Below are 16896 nucleotides of genomic sequence, written 5' to 3'. Positions count from 1 at the left end.
TCTCAGAGACTTCTGTAGAAAAACAGCAGCCTGTATGATATTAGTGACTGACTTCCAATGCCTCACATGACTTTTAAAATTTGTTTTAGGAGTGAGAGTCTTCTAGTACTTGCCATAGTAAATGAATTGTTTTAAGTGATCATACTGATATCCTTAAATATTTCTGCAGGTTAGCCTGAACATGAATTGAGTATCAATTTATCTCTCAACAATACGGGATTGATTTTGGCTGTTCCTGTTCTTTGCATACAGATGGGGGGCTTTTTTGAGTCTGGATGTGTCCTTTTTCACTTCAAGACCAATTCTGAACCTGTGTTCTAAACAGAATTTTTCCCACTTAGTCCCCCTACACTCAAATTAATTGTCAATGTGTAGATTACTTTGAACCTGCATCAGGCGTGGTCTTTCAACTGAGGTATCTTTATTATCAAACTCTTGTCTGAGTTGGGAAGAGAGGGTGTTCCCCCCTCTCCAGCCTTGCTCTTGCCTTTTATTCCAGCACTGATGATAGAAATGGCTGTAGTAAAGAAGGGTCTGCAAGTTGCAGAAGCTTTGTCAGCAAATTAGCCAATGTATGTGTGCTGTATGTATCAAAGCAAAAAGGCACAACAACCAACTTTTAATTTAACAATCTAAATTATCAGACTGGTCTTTGAACATGCACAGGGTGGTTACAAGGAAGCAACAGGCTTTTCAGGAAGGTGGATCTGAGAAGGAATGAATTTGTGTGATCTCATGCACAATTTAAAGGAATTTCCACTGTCTGAATAGAGAAGTTGGTTAACTCAGCCAGCTAAGTAGATGTGTAGAGATGGGCTTTGTAATGAAAGATGATAGTTTAATAATGGTCGTTTGAAGGAATCCATAGAAGGGGGTTGGACGAAATGCTGAAATTAGAGAACTGAAAAATACATTACAGGGAAAGACTGTGAGCTGTGGGTAACAGTGGACAGTGGAATAACTGCAAGTCAGCAGTGTAGAGGTCATGCATCACTGTTGGCCTACAGAGATGTTACAGTTAAATTTGCAGATATACCCAGTCTTCCTTCCTGCTGCAGCTGATGCCTGGCACATGAGTAAAAAGGCTGGCAAACTGCTGTGCAGAACAGCCCAGCACTAAAGGCACCTTGGAGGGACTAAATTCTGGTGAAAGAATAAAGAACTGTATGTGGAGGGACCAAGGTTGGGAATTAGTATGTGGTAATTCCAACAAGAAAAGATGAATGGTTATAATAAAAAGAAAAATAAAATTGATTTACATGCCAGGCTAAGGGGAGTTATTCCTTGTAATGTTTGGAGAGTACTATTCAAGCCTAAGCAGTACTCACCTGAAGTTTTCTATGCTTGGATTTATAACTGTTGTATTGCATTATATTTCTTTAGATGTTTCCATGGATTTCCATAGTGATCATAGTGAGTATTCGAGCATTCTCTTTAAAACAGAATGAGGCAGAGTTCAGTTAGTTCCAACCTTCTGAATTTTGAAAAATCTTTCTGGGTTGTTAAGTTTAGAAGTTTGAGTTCAGGTAAATAAAAGCTGCTTTTCTAGATAGAACTGTCTTTTTCACAATAGGAGTCATCCTGTGTTACTCCATAAATTCACAGCAGCAGTGAATTTCAGTTTTCTCTCAGGTAGCTTGTTTCCTTCCCTACCCACAGGAGGTGCAGTGTAGCAGTTTAAGCATCTGCCTTGTTGGTGACATGCATGATCCCCTGGTCATGAGTTTGAGGTGGAAGTAGTTTTGTGGGCAGGAGCTGCATTTTTCACAATCAACATAACAAAATGTGTTGTATCCTCATGGGGTTTGCTTGACCTTCCTCCCTGCCCTTACCCCATAATGAAATTAAAAGTGTGTTTGATGAGGATTATTGAAAAGAAGATTTATGGACCTGTGACATCTATTTAAGATGGGTGATAGTATCTCTGCATTAATTTCACATCATCACTTGCAGTTTGATTTCTCTCTGCTGTTGCAGGAAGCTGCTGACATTTGGCAGAACAGGGGTTTGAGTTGTGTTTCTCTTTCAGAGTTGCCTGCAGCCTCTTGTGTGTGTGCAGGGATGGAGGCAACACTGGGGGTGGCTGAGACATTGACTTCTGCCAGCTGACATGTACTGTTGAATTGATTCTTTCGATCTGAAGTTTCAGTGGATTTGTGGAATAGTTTTTATTTACTTTTGGACAGGAACATCCATTTGATTTTTTTTTTTTCAGTTTTCTTAAGGAAATGCTTGAATGACAATTTTCCTGCTTTATGCACCCAATTGTTAAAAACTCAGCCACTTAGGAGCAGGAAACCCCTTTGGAATTGCAGTCTGAAGTGTCTAGTCTGTTGTTCCTTGATCACCTTTACAGAAAAAAATATAGTTTTGGAAATGAAATACAAGTTTTGAAAACTGATGTTTGAACGCAATTTTTCAAATTGAAAAAAATTTCAATTTCTTTTATTTAAGAAGAAACCAGTTTGGGTTTCTGTTTCAATATAAGCTTTAAGATGGTTAAATAGGGCCACTTTTCCTCTAAATTTGTTAAACTGTATCTTTTCCATTTGTGCTTAGCAAAAAAATACTTAAACACCTATTCCAAAAGGCAGAGATGAAAGTTTATATTCTGCAGTATTAAGCTGTCCATCTGGGGACCTGGTCACTTTTTTCGCCTTGCTTTTAGCAAGAGCAGTGGCAGAAGTGACTACTGTCAAAGAACAGAAAATAAAATCTGAGATGTATTCCCACAAATTATTTCTGGTTATGTTAATCTCAAGTATTTATTTACATTTAGAGCATCTGAAACAGATGCCTGGAGATTTTTTAAAAACATTTATATATACTTCGAAATTCTAATAAATTTTGTAGGAAAACAGATGTTTGTGGATAAATAAGCTTTTTTGTTGTTTACATGTATTCCACCAGAAAAATTGTTTAATCTGTTCTTAAAACATTGAGCCTGAAAAATTGAGAGGTTGGGATAAAAGGATCTGCTGGGTCTTTTGTCTGGAATGCACCTATGTTTGCTCATCTCTTTGGGGGTTGCTTAGCATTTAGGAGGGGGAAAGCTATTCTTTAGTTCATGTATGAAAATGTACAATACTTTATATCAATTATTTGTCTGATTGCTGGAAGTGCATTGGAGTGAGGGGGCACTGGCTAGTTCTGGCCTTCACTAATGGGAACATTTCAGAATGTGGATGGTAATTAAAGTATAGAATGCGGAAAATTAGGCCAAAATTGAATAGAAATGAATAAGTATGTGTTCTGTTGTGCAGATGTTGGAAATAGATTATTTTGGATACCTCTTTCTATCTACATCTTATTTGGTTACCGTGTAAAATTCAGTCATACACCATGTAGATTGTTTCTCTTCCCATTACCTTCTCTGTTTTTATGTTGTGATGTATCTGTATAGGTAGTAATTTAGCAAAATATCCTGTCTGCCAGGTGTGGGAACTAGCTGATTGTATTGTAATACCAGATCATTACTTAATTCATATGCAACCTAGCCTAGCACATGGAAAGCATTATAAATCTATTTACAGTGGGGCTGGTCTGATGATAACATTGTATTAAATTCCCAGGTGAGGCAATTTAAGCAATTGCTTTGCCATGTGTAGGCCATGGAAATTAACTTCTCATATGCTTTAGTAATAGAGGAACTTCATTGGTATGCTCAGATTAGTGGTATAGCAGAATTCTTACAGTCTGGTTACGTGTACCCTGCTTCACATGTGGAATCATACAGGGGGGTGGTACTGCAGATCACAGATCTTAATTAGTTTAAGCTGAGTTAATTCATTTCAATTCTAATTTAGCTGGGCTTGCCTATGAACACATTCAGTTCTATTGGGAAATGTTAAGGCTTGGGTCAAGTAGACAGATTGTTTAAAGCCAAATTGCCAGACAGAACTGAGCAAGTGTATCTGTTTGAACAGGGCTTTAAGGAAATCACCCAATCAGTATGCAAAAATCCTGTTCATAAACCAAGAGAGATCTGCCTGGAATCAGAAATTCTTCCTTGTCAGAAGGTCTGGGTACTGTAGTACATTTAAAACAGCCCCTGAAACTTTCTGAGTGCTGAAGTTCTTGTAGAAAGTGGCTTAACCCTTTATGTCTCTGTGTTTGGGCACATGCAAACACATTCACTGAGCAAAACCACTTGAGTGCTTAGACTTTTTGTCTCAGTATATACAAGAAAATATAAAATCCAAGGAAAACTTCTATATATGACAGAGCTTTGCAGACAAAAATCTGCACGCAGAACCTCTTAAACCTATACTGAGCTGCCCAGAAATGCCTTGGATTACAAACTCTGTAAAGCCTCTGTCTTTTCTAGAAACATACATATAAAGTACCAGTAGACAGTGGTAACTGACAACTAAGACTAAAAATGTTGACAATTTCTTGATTTGCCTGGTTAGCTTATGTATAGAAGTCATTAACTATTTATAAAATGCATTATGAATTGGGTTCCTTCAAACTGTAGCAGAGTGTGTGACATTTCCAGCTCAAACTATCATTCTTGCATTTGGCTAAAGTATGTATTTATAAACAGCTGATGGTTATGAACTAAAAAAAATAAAAAATAAATTTAAAAATACTTAATTATCGAATTCAGACAAGCTGCACTAACTTTCATAGCCACATTTAAAAATGTTAGCCAATAATACTTTAATAAAAATAAGAATAGCATTTCAAGTATTGATATTTTCAACAAATCCTGAAAGAATAAATGAACACTTTAGTTCAAAGACCTTTCCTTTTATATTATTGATTCATTTGGTAGTGAAACTGTGATCAAAAGTGGTATAAAATTATTTATTGATTATGGCAAAGAGTTATATCTAATTGTAGCCAAAGCATTATTTCTTTTAATAAAATTTCTGATTTTCAGATCATGACAGATTATTACAATAAAAGAACAAGGATACAAATATATTTATTAAGTTCAGTGACAATTATAATAAAGGATTATAAAGGTCCTTTAAAAATTGTATTGCTATTAACCTTTATTTATTTCTTTCCTGTGAAGTATATTCTTTTTCCTTTCTCCAGTGCAGCCTCTTAAGAATGAGAATATCATCCAGTTATATCTTTCAAATAAATGATGTGTAATCAAGGACCATTTCAGTCCCTACATATTATTAGGAAGCTTGTTCACTGGAGAACAAGCTCATGAAGCATCATGTTCCTCATCTCAGTCTAATAATGATGAATACATTCAACACTAACAGGATCAATGGGGCTGAGTCATTTTGTGAAATTGGGAGAAACCGTACAGTTGAACTGCTAGACCTCAAATGAGGTCTTGAGACTGAATCTTAATCAGAAAAGAAGATTAGATATTTATTGGTATATATTTGCAATTGCCTTCCTTGTTTGATGTGTGTCCAATAAAAATAGGAAAATAATGTAATTGAGCAATCTATGCCAATTTGTTGGCTTTTTGGTGAGAAAAGAGAAAAACAAAACCTATCTCCATATGATATTCTTGCATACTGTGGAGTGTTTTAGTCCCCCATAGTGATGAAATGAATAATTTAAACAGGCAGCTCTGATACCACAGCCTGTTTAAAGGTTCTCATTTCCTTTAATGCTGTAGACTACTTTAGCTTGGTTAGTATGAAACTGTGACAGCTGAGATCTCCAAAAGATTTGGCACAATTCACCTCTTGCCGTGGGTCCATGGTCCAGGGCTTTGTCCTTCCTACTTACACCTGTAGCTTTAGGATATGACCTAGATCTGAGTGCTGGCAAGTGAATCACAAATGGGTAGATATTGTAATGATCATGTTGGTAATAAAGGAGAGCTACATGACATAAAGAGCTAAAATATTTTGCTCTGAGGTGACCCATACAAGGCTTACTTCACTGCTAGGTCCTTTGCAAAAAAGGTGACCCACTTCCAAACCTCTTTGTTACTAAGGTGATGAATTTCCCTGTGTTCAGTATAATTTCTAGTGTTTTTTTCCCATGCCTCAGTCACAAGCACAAATTTTGGCATGATCGCCAAAGCAGGAAAAATTTGAGGGATTCATTTTTTCTGCATTCCTACTGGTAGTCACTGTCATGGCAGGGTGTGAGGGAATCCCCCATCAATAAAGGAAGGCCCTACACCTTAGGTTTTGTTACTCTTGGGTTTCTTCCTCTGATGAGGTGTAAAAATTACCATAGCTACTCTCAAAAAGAAAAAAATAAGTTAGACAATATGTTAAAAATCCAATCCCTTCTTTAATGGTAGGTGTGGGAGTATTAACTGAGTAATAGCCTGTTATTTGGCTAACAGAGAAATTGAAAGCTGGGCTGACGTTCTCATTGCTCTGCTGAATCCTGTGCTACCTTGGTAATCATCACACATTTCCTTTCCTTTGCTTGGCACTTGATCTAGTTTAGAATCAACATAATTATCAGTTCAAGAGCAAATCTGGTACTCATAAACTGTGAATTTACTTAATATCCTGTCTATCATAATGATCCCATGGATGACCGTCTCAGTTTTGTGGTGGCTCCATGAACTGTTGAAAACCAATGTTTCCTTGTGCTGTTATTTTCCCTCCTTTCTTTCACCCTTTAATTTCTGGTCCTTTCCCAGCAACCTTAGCAGCATAGAAAATGCTTGTTAATTTTCTTAATCTTTAAATTGAATCAGATATGTCACGTGTGTGTTGTTCAGGTTTGTTTTTTTCGGGATTTTTTTTTTTTTTTTAGTATGGGAAAAGCTCAGTCTTCCTTTCCTGTTTAGTGGCACTGCTGCCATCACTGTTACGTTGCATTCTGTGACCTGCTAGCAAGTGTTCTTCAGAAAAATGCACTTGGTTCCTGCACTGGCATTTTTTCCATGTTTTTGCTATTATACTGTATGTTGCCTTACATGTTATGTGTCTCAAGCTTCCCAGAAGCTGCTTTCATTTCTGCAATGTTGAGGGTGTGACTGTCTTAGAAATACTATAGTTTAACCATGCAGATTTGTTAAGGTACAGCAGTTGAAGAACTTTGTAATAACTTTCACTTGCAGATTTTTATTTTTTTTTAATCAAATAGGTATCCATTAGGGGGCTCTCGAGGTTTAAGATGATCAGCCTTGATACCAATGGCTTCGGAGCTTTACTTCCTAACCCTTTTTTCTTTTTGTTTTACAGAAAAGGTCACGAATCGCCTACAGTGATGAGGTGCGGAATGAGCTCCTAGGGGATGACGGGAATTCCTCAGAGAACCAGGTAGGATGCTAATCAAGAAGCCCTAGTGGGTGGCTGGAGGGTGAAGGAGGTCACTGGCACACTGGGCTTCTCAAGCTGCTCCTTAACAGCATTAGCAACAACTCATGTGGAAGTGATACTGTTTAATGCAAAGCTGGGGTCTTAATCAACTTCAAAATGTTTCTTGGAGATCTTACATTTAACCCTTTAACTTGTGATCACTGTCTGCTATCTCAAAAAAAATCTTTTCTTCTCTTTTCTTTATTATTTAGTACTTAAGAAAGAACTTGAAACATGCTGTTTGCCGACAAAGCCAAGGTCTTCACCTCAAACACATGTAAAAGGAATAAAAAAGTACATAATGCAGCTTTGATAATAATGCAGTATAATTAAATCAACACTGGCAGGCAAAACAAATGAAAGTGCGCTCTCAGAATTAGGCAGTATCCCACTCAGTTTCCTTGTGTGATTTCTTCTTTATCCAGATTTTCTCTCCTTGTACCAAAACCACAAGTTGTACTAATAAGAGTGTGCTTTCATAATGCATGTTGTACTAGGATGCAGTGCTATCCTCCTCTTTTAATGAATGAAAGCTTGATAATCCTGAGGCTTTTTAAAAATCTTGTACCCGTATTGTTCTGCATACTACAGTGAGGATCCTGCTAGACTACCGAAAACTGTAAAGGCAGTGCTTTATTCAGGACACTTTGACCCACCTGTTAATATTTCTTTTTGGGATGAAACTTGTTTGACACTCTGTCTGAAAGGAGAATATTTAGTTTCTTTCTGAAATGTATGTTATCAAAATCTTGTATTTTTTGAGTATGAAGTTAGCTGAAAGTTTTCCTACAGGTCATATTTTCTCTTCTGACCAGATAGAATCCCAATTATTTTGCTAATGAAAGAAAAAACTGTGTAAATGTTTACTTGATAAATGTGTTATTAAAAAAGGAAATGGATCAAAACAATTTCTGAAATTTTCTTGTATCTTCTATGCTCAGTATAGGCTCGGCTCCACTAAGGACAGGAAAAATAAAGACTTGGAGACTTACCTGGTACAAGCACTTCCAAAACACAGACCCCATAGCCTCAATCTTATACAGTATTTTAAACATGTTCTTTAAGTTTTTAAACTCTGTAATAGTCTTTAATTCATACATGAATGAAATTAGACACAGGATGCATTATCTGGAGACATAAGACTGAAGTATAGCATCTCTGATATCTATGTGAAGACTTAAATTTAAAGGACATTAATCTTCATATTTATGTATGATAGAAAGGGGAGATGCCAAAATTTGGTAAAATAAAGAGGGGGTTTTATGTCTAAACAATGAATTTATGGAGAAGATTATTTTTGGGAGAAGAGTTTCACCGTCTGTATGTCTTGAACATGTAAATGCAGTCCTGTGCAAGTGTTAAGGTTCTCATTTCTCTTAACATGCTGCTACTTTTACATTTCAACAAAAAATTGTGTGAATTCAGACATAAAACAGCAATTGTGTTAAGAAGCTTTACTTATAACAGAATATCTTATGTGTAGGGATGTGATAAAATATTTTATTTTCACTTTTTAAAGAATGCTTAAATAACTGGTTCATGTGAGCACTTTTTGTCACTGGTGATCTTTTTTCCAAACTTGGTGGAAAAGACTTGTTCTCATCTCAAGGAGCTAAAAGATACTTTCAACCTTCAATTTGTCAACTTAGGGCTTTTTCTTCCAAATGACCACTATTTAAATGGAAGAAAATTTTTGGCTGCTGAAGGACTCTTGTATAGTTTTTTAGGTAATCAAAATCCTTTTCTATTGTCCAACTTGAAATTATTACCTCTGTACCTTTTAAAGTTCTTAATTCCTTTCTTGAAAAGTATAATGAAATGGCACCATAAAGGAGTCACCTAATTTCTTTTAAATATGTGAATGCCAGTATTTTTAAAATACATTATTTATTGTGTTGTTTCAATAATAAATATCATTCTCTTTTTCTTATTAAGTATTTTTTTATACCTGTACTTGTATACATGTAGCTATGGGTGCAAGCATTTAGTGCAAAAACTTCAAGTGGTATTGAGCTTACTAGAATGTACAGCTTTCAAAGTCAGGTGTAGGCTTTAGGTACTTGCCAGACACTGTGTTTAACTCAGTAACCCCAGACCTAATATGCTTTCACTCCTATACATTATTGTATCAAAAGAAGACTTGGAGTAAATGATGAAAGGATGCTCAGGTATAACTTAGAGCTGTGTAAAATATTTGAAGATGTTTCAAATGTTTGCTTTTGTTTTGTCTGATGGAAATAAATATAGGTACATGGACTTATCCTGACCCTAATATTGTAGGATTTTTTACTTCTCAATCAGTTTGGATTAGGTTAAATTAGTTTAAATGAAAAAATGGTGGGCTTGTTTTCCCCAATCCAGTCACTAACTGTGGAAGGGGAGAGAAAGGATTCCTTTTCTGACAGAGGAGATGTTGACAAAAGTTGCCAGCTCAGAATTGCTTCTGTATCAAACCACAAATACTGGTAAAATCTGCCAATTCGGATTGTTGGGTCAGGGTTGTTACCCAGAAGCAAACAAGAGACATGAGTTGTTGGTCTTTGTCGTTGTGATAAACACTTGCATGATGTTTTTGGTGGAGAGAGAAGACAAAAGGAACTTAATGCATGCTGGCTGGTATTACCATATTAAAAAGCTAGAAATAAAACAGGTCGCTATTGGAAAAATAAGTTATCTGTGTCTTTTCCTCAGCTTCTCTTTATTTAGTTGAGTTGCAAAAGGTTCAATTACAGCAAACCAAAGCCAAGTTGTAAGCTGTAATGAATAGGATGATAGGTATGAGTTTCCAGTTGTTCTCTCAGGAAGAAAGATTGAAGTACAAAGAACAGATTGAAGAATAGCTAATGGTGATTTGTCTTGTCTTCTTCATTTTCCCAACATGTCTCCCAGAAGTAGCAGCCATATTCTCTAGGTGACACTTAGGATAGCTTGGAATATATTTTCCTTATAGTGATTATACCAAGATGCAGCTGCTTTTAACAGATAGATCATATAGAAATTTCTGTAGGAAGTTGTAAGAATTATATATTCTGCTCCTGAAAGCTTCTTTTTAAATAAATGCAACCTTTTTCATGAGACAAGTAGTTATATAGTGCTCTTAATGCACCTAGAGTTCAGTAAAGTCACTGCTTAACATATTTTAATTTCTTTTTAATTTGAATCATGGGAATGTACTCAGATAAGGCACTCAGAGGTTAAAAATCAAGAAATGTTGTTTCTTGCATCAAAAGAGCCCCCCACCTCACAAACCAAATCCCTAAAACTACTGTGTGCATTGGGTTATTATTTATTTTCCAAGAGTGCTCTTAAACAGGCTCCATTGCTTGCAAGTCTTCTTTGTCATCCTGGCCACCAATATTTAACAAATCTCTTGAAAGTTTTGAGTTTTTTAGTGCAGTGAGACACTACCTAAAGTTGTAGCATCACTTTAATAATAATAGAACTGTTTTATGTAGCAATTTGTATGTTTTGGAGGAAGTATGTGTTGGGTTAAATCAGAAATCTCTCTCAATTGAAATTATGTGAAGTTCAGTATTATCAGCCGTCATGAGGTATGACATTGTTCCTTTCTCTTTTGCAGCTGTGTTCATTAGTAAGTTTAAATAAATTCACATTGGGTTAAACTGCATATCCATATACCCATATATTCTGTATGTGATTCGTAGTGAACAAATATTTTGCGTCTACTTAATTTCTGACTACAAAGTTGTGATAATATTAGATTTGGGCTTGCTGTGCATAAAGTGTGTCAAACTTCAGCTACAGACCAGGGGGTGAAGTTGGTCAATTTAATTCGCCAAGATCTAAAGAAGGTCGGTATCATTTCATATAGCCCTGGCAGAGCAGATCATTACCAGACACAAATCTGTTCGTTACATGCCGAGGGTTTATAGCAAAATAAATAGACTGTCATCATAAGTTCAGAAAATTGTGTGTTCGACCCACGATAATGTGTAAAGGGCGTTTAATAGAGTTCAGCATTTATTCGTTATCTATATGCGGACAGAGACGGCGGTGGCGTTATCAGCTTTTTTAAAAAAATTCAGTAGTTTTCCATGTCACATGACGAGCCTCGCGGCCACACGCGTGCGTACACACACACACACACACACAGACACATCCCATCTCGCTCCCTCGCTCTCTGTGGTGCAGTTTTGATTTTAGTCACAGCAGAAGGCTTAGCCACAAGAGATTCCACTGGTTCAAACCAGCGTAAACCAGATTTTTTTTTTTTTTTAGCTCACAAAGGAACAGATTACCTCTTGTATCGAATTCTGTATTATATTAAAAAAAATAAGAAATCTTTGTTTCAAAAATATGCTGATTATCATAAACTAAAATGGTGGCTGCACATGGCTTAACGCTGTTTATAGTTCAGGAGTGAGCATAATAAAAATAATGTTTCAAAATAGAAATGTAAAGGTAACACATTTTCATCAAGAGCATTGTTAAATGAGGGAAAATACATCTTTTGTTAATTTGAATGAATATCTTTCAGCCAATGTTAAAAAAAAACCCAACCCTCTCCCATTACTTAGCTTAGCTGCAAATCCCATGCAGAGCTTAAATTCAGCCATGCAGCACAAACAAGATAGAACATTTTTGTTTGGGGACCTATTGAAAAAACAAATGTGCAGCATTTTAAAACTCTCATTGATTATAGCAGGGTGGCATGCCCAGACCGGCTCTATTGCGGGAGAGTAGTTTTAAACTTTGGCCCTTTAAGTATCATAGTCAACTGAAGAATGGTGGCCTCAGAAAGAAAAGATAGCTATGTGATCAACTCCCAGATCGTCTCTTTCTAAAGAGCCTTAATGTTTGCCTTTTTGGGCAAAAAGGGGGGGGAAGAGCTGGAGAAAGAGACCAGTTTATGATAGGCCAAGCACTTGAATTTAGGCGCTGGTTTGGCCGGCAGTGCCGTTTTCTTTGTACCAAATTCTAGCAAAGTTCCTTTAGCTCGGTGTGGAAGAGCTGGCCCAGTTCAAGTCGGGGTGGTGTAGGAGCCCTCCTAATTGCGTCTCGTTAGAGCCTCTTGTCCCTTTTGCTAACGGGGTGAGGCAAACCTTCCGATTCAGATGAGCCTTATGAAACAATAGACAATAATGGAGGTTCTTTTGTTTCCTTCATGCTGGTGAGACTTTATTAGTAGTAAACATTCTCAGCTTACACATGTGTTGAAAATTAGTGTTATGAAACTGTAGGTGAAGTATCAGCATAAACAGAGATAACTGTGTAGCTGTTGCAAATTCGAACTGGAATCGGTGAGAGAACTGTAATTTTTTATAAAGGGCCATTCTTGTGCAGATGTTTGTTGTGGGTAATTATACATTTTGTTCCAGTACAAATAATTTATCTATCTCGCTAAGGGATGAGTGTATTACAACATAGCTTGATAATCAGGCTGGGGTTTTATTTAGTTTTGCAGTAAAGCTGCCAGAGCAATATTATTAGTGCTAGTATTAGATTGTGTTGATTTACAAGCCTAAATAAATAAAATTAATATGCTACATAAGCATACACACACACACTCTGTGTGTATTTATATACACACTGTATAATGGTCTGGATCAAGAACCTGGAAAGGGTCTTTTCTGAGGGAAATATGTTTCATGTTGTTCCCTATTCCTTTGTCTATTTTTAAATATGCTATTCAATAAATCATAGTTCTGAGCCATTTAACTAAGCTGGTTCATTTCATTTTACCTGGCAAAAACCCTCAATATAAAGTTCAATAATACAATTAAATAATATAGTTACAGTAGAACTTGGGTATATAAAAATTGCAATACTGAAATACATGCTATAAAGATGCAGTCATTTATTAATAAGTTAGATCTGCTAGTAAAATAAGAAATCAGTTGTCACAACTAAAATATACAGAAAACATTCTGAAAACTTGTATATACAAAACCACTTCAGCTGTACAATCTTCGAAGAGAGGAATAGTAAACTTGTTTTTTTCTTTATAATATAGACTTCTATGAAGTCATTCCCCTTTATTTCATGATGGTGTCTTAGATGTGGTTTAAAAGAGAATTTCACACTATTCTCTTTGTTTAATGTGACAGTGTGAGAAAGTGATCTTTATTCGTTCAAAAAACTCTGCATGTAGTCTATGTTTAGGTTCTTTTAATGTGTTTGTCTGTGATTTTTAAATGCTAAACATGTAAACAGATAAATTGTCAATGTTAATTCTGTATCCTGTCACACAACTGATCTTTCTTTCCTGCCATTTCTTTCCTTTTTATCTTTTTTGTGCGTTCATGTTGCAGTTGATAAAATTACGTGAAGAGGTGAGTACTTTCTTGCTTTTTGTTGTCTAGCCTTCCCTTTAAAGCTGAGTTTCTAAATCTGAAGTAGATCTTTTTGTTCATTGTTGCAGGGAAATCTACACAAAGCAAAAATATTGATTACATTGCTTTAAAATATTCACTGTTGTGCCTCTTTTTCCCTAATAATTGTATACTTACATAGGAATCTCTAGATCAAACCTTAGAAATTAACATTCTTTGATAGTGGATTTTTTTTAAAAGGCACTAGAAAAAGAAGGGTGGAAAAAACCTCTATTATTTGATCTCTGCAAGAATACCATGATCAAATCAGGTACAGTAATAATCATGTTTGCATCACAAAATCTTTGATAGGGAAAGTACATTTATACACTGGTATTGAAAGTGAAAGCATTGCTTTGGTATAAAACCTTTGCTGAAGCATTTTAAAAATTACACGGTATTTCACAGTGTTTTGAGTTTGGTGTGAGGTATTTAAATAGCTTATGTATTATGTTGGATTTTGTACACCTACTGAAAATACAGTAGAGGTAGAGAGACCTACATACATATCAATATTTATTATTTATTTGTGAGTGCTGTAGATCTGTAGGTGTAACACTAGAGATCAGTATTCCAGAACACCTTTCTTCCAGTTATAAAATGATTCATAAATATTTAGAAAGAAGTTTGTTTTAATGGTCAGTTCTTCAGTGTTTCAGTGTATTTTCTGAAATTAATCTCTGCCTTTGCTTACTGTAGAAAAACAGGTTTTTGAACTGCTTTTTTTTATTATTTCCTAATAGCCACTGAAAAGAAGGGCTGAGTAAAGTCAAGTTTACTTACACATCATATTTCTGAAGGATTTCATACAGAGAGCTTGGACCAGTGAAATGTTTGAATAAATATATTTAGAAGCACAAGTATTTTAACATCACTTATTTGTCTAGTATCTTCTTTGGGAAACGTGTGCCCTGTAATGTATCAGTAATATACACTGAACTCTGCAGGAAAGGATTTGTTAGTTTTAGGAATGGTGATGACAAACAATTTTAAAGTGACCAGATTAAGGATAATTACAGCAAATTCTTAAGAACAGGTAGATATTTGTGATACAAAGATTCTTTATTTTCCCCTTCTTCTCAGAGAGCTGATATTAATATGTAAAAGCTACGGAGTAAAGGAGTTAACAAAAAAAATTAAATAAAATAAACATGTAACCACATGAAAGCCTTCCCACCACTGCTGAGCTCCCCTCCCCAATAGTCCCAGTATTTAAACAGATGACAGTATTGTTGCAAGGGTTTGTATAGCCTGATTTCTGAGGTTTTTCAGGAGAACAAGGCTCATTTTCTCATCCCTTTAACAACACCTGCATGTCTGCTTCTGTCCTTTTGCAAAGAGTGCAGTAGGATCATTTTTTGTTTGCACACATAAGATTATAGTTTTATAAAGACCCCTAATTTTTAAATTCACTCTGAAAATTTAATTATATGTAGAGAACAAAGCTGCTACTTATGTGCTTTTCTTTTTGAAATAGCTATGAAGAAGTAGGAAAAATCAGGGTGTTATTGCTAAGGTCTGCAACTTGGGAGCTATACTTAACTCATTTATATATTTTGGATTTTATAAATCCTCTGTGTGTTAGCCACCTAAAAAAATGAAATTACTTCTGGTAATTTTCCTTTTTTTTTGCTTTTCCTTGCTAGCCTCATAAGTTACTTTTTCTCTCTCTGGATATGGTGAAAGCAGCAGAAACTAAACAAAATAAAGGGACCTATTAGTTTGTCTTGAATAAAATTGTGCAGGTAGAGAGAAAAGTAATTTAAAGCCCAATTGTTGGCATTCTGTTATCTGCATGTAAGTACCCACTCTGTGTTGGATAGGTTGTAAATGCAATGGTGTTTTTATACCCAATGCAAAATGCACATTAAAGTTTAAATGAAGGCTAGTACAGTGACTCAGGCATAATTCTTAACTCGTCACAGAGTGAAACATCAAGGCATCCCCAATTATAGTTCTCCTAAGGAGGTATGAAGTGATCTTAAAAGAAATTGTGGTTTGCCATACTGTTTGTTAATAAAACCCGTGCTTCCTCTCATTACAAGGCTCTATTCTCGCACACTTGCCGTACACAGGCTTCCATGGAGGCTGTGTCGCTCTTGTCTTTTGAGCTCCTGAGATCTCAGTTTGAATCCAGCCCACATGGAATGACTAAATCTCTAGTGATAGCATGCCACTTTGCAAAACTTCCTTATATAACTCCAGATAGAAGCTGTTTCTGAAGCTGCAAGACAGACTGAATCACCTCGCTCCCCCCCTCACAGAGTGCAGGGGATACAGTGGGAGAAGGAGTTTGGGGAGGGGTGGGAAGCAGTTGAAAGCATCAGCTGCTGCTACAGGGCAATGATTTCATGTCCAAAGGACAGGGTGCCTCCAAATCCAAACAATGTAAATGACACCACCCTTTATAATAAAATTAGGATTCATTGTAGAATGCCTTGGGTGGAAAGGCTCTGAAATCAAGTTAAGAAACGGCTCCGAGTTAGTGTTGGCACCGAGTTCACAGGGCTTTAGTATTCTAATTGCTCACAGTAACACTGAACTGGGATGGTAATTTATTTTATTTGAATCTGGCTTAAATGGTATAGAAAAATATACAGTCAAACACTAATTCTTTCTGTTGGGTAGCTCTTTCACCTTGTGATGTGAAATCTGATTATTTCCCCCTCTGTCCCTTAACATAGCGGGAAAATGTTTTCATTTCCCGTATACAGCCCTGTACATCTGTTCTGTGATCAGTGTTCTACTCCTTGTGCTCACTCCCTGCCTTTGGTGGTTTTTTATGTATCTCCTCTAACTTTTAGGAGTCCTACCCTCTAAACTCCTTCTTTTTACGCCCCACACCTCCCACCCTCTTCCCCTTCTACTTTTCTTTCTTGAGAGACATCTATGTGAGTGTTAGGTTTCTGAGGGTTTTTACAAAGTTTAAAATATTTAACACTAGTCCAGTATCATTTGGAAGGGTACTATTTGGAGAAAGGCACCATACTATTTTTTTCTTTGTGATGGGCAATGAAGAGGAACCAGCAGATGTTACGAAAAAATGCCTTTTTAAAAATAATTAAGCAAAATTAACACTAATTATCTAGATTGACCATGAGTACTAAGAACATGCACCACTCTAGTTGCTGTCATGATTTCAATTAAAGCATTGTAGCTTGTGGTTTTAAATTGTATTAAGTGCTTGTGCTGATTATTTTTTTCTTGGTGGCCTGCCCCCCATGAATGCAAAAGGCTTTTTTGCAATTTAGTCTTAACCTATCCACTGTGTATTAGACAACTCTATTAATTATTATAGACTGTTATTGCAGCTTTCC

At 36.0% G+C, this 16896-nt stretch overlaps 1 protein-coding gene across 4 annotated transcripts in view; it reads left to right on the top strand.

Moving 5' to 3' along the window:
• VTI1A (vesicle transport through interaction with t-SNAREs 1A) overlaps nucleotides 1-16896 on the top strand; it is a 257024-nt gene that overhangs the window by 43075 nt on the left and 197053 nt on the right. For 2 of the 4 annotated variants that reach the window (XM_062496220.1, XM_062496221.1), the window contains exons 4-5: nucleotides 7131-7208; nucleotides 13520-13540. In XM_062496220.1, coding sequence (XP_062352204.1) covers nucleotides 7131-7208; nucleotides 13520-13540 — 99 coding nt within the window. The remainder of the gene's footprint in view (nucleotides 1-7130; nucleotides 7209-13519; nucleotides 13541-16896) is intronic. The other 2 variants (XM_062496219.1, XM_062496218.1) reach the window with 1 other exon arrangement.

The sequence above is a fragment of the Cinclus cinclus genome, chromosome 7 (assembly GCF_963662255.1).
Source record: "Cinclus cinclus chromosome 7, bCinCin1.1, whole genome shotgun sequence".
NCBI classification, from domain to species: domain Eukaryota; kingdom Metazoa; phylum Chordata; class Aves; order Passeriformes; family Cinclidae; genus Cinclus; species Cinclus cinclus.
This window is presented reverse-complemented; position numbering and strand designations above follow the sequence as displayed.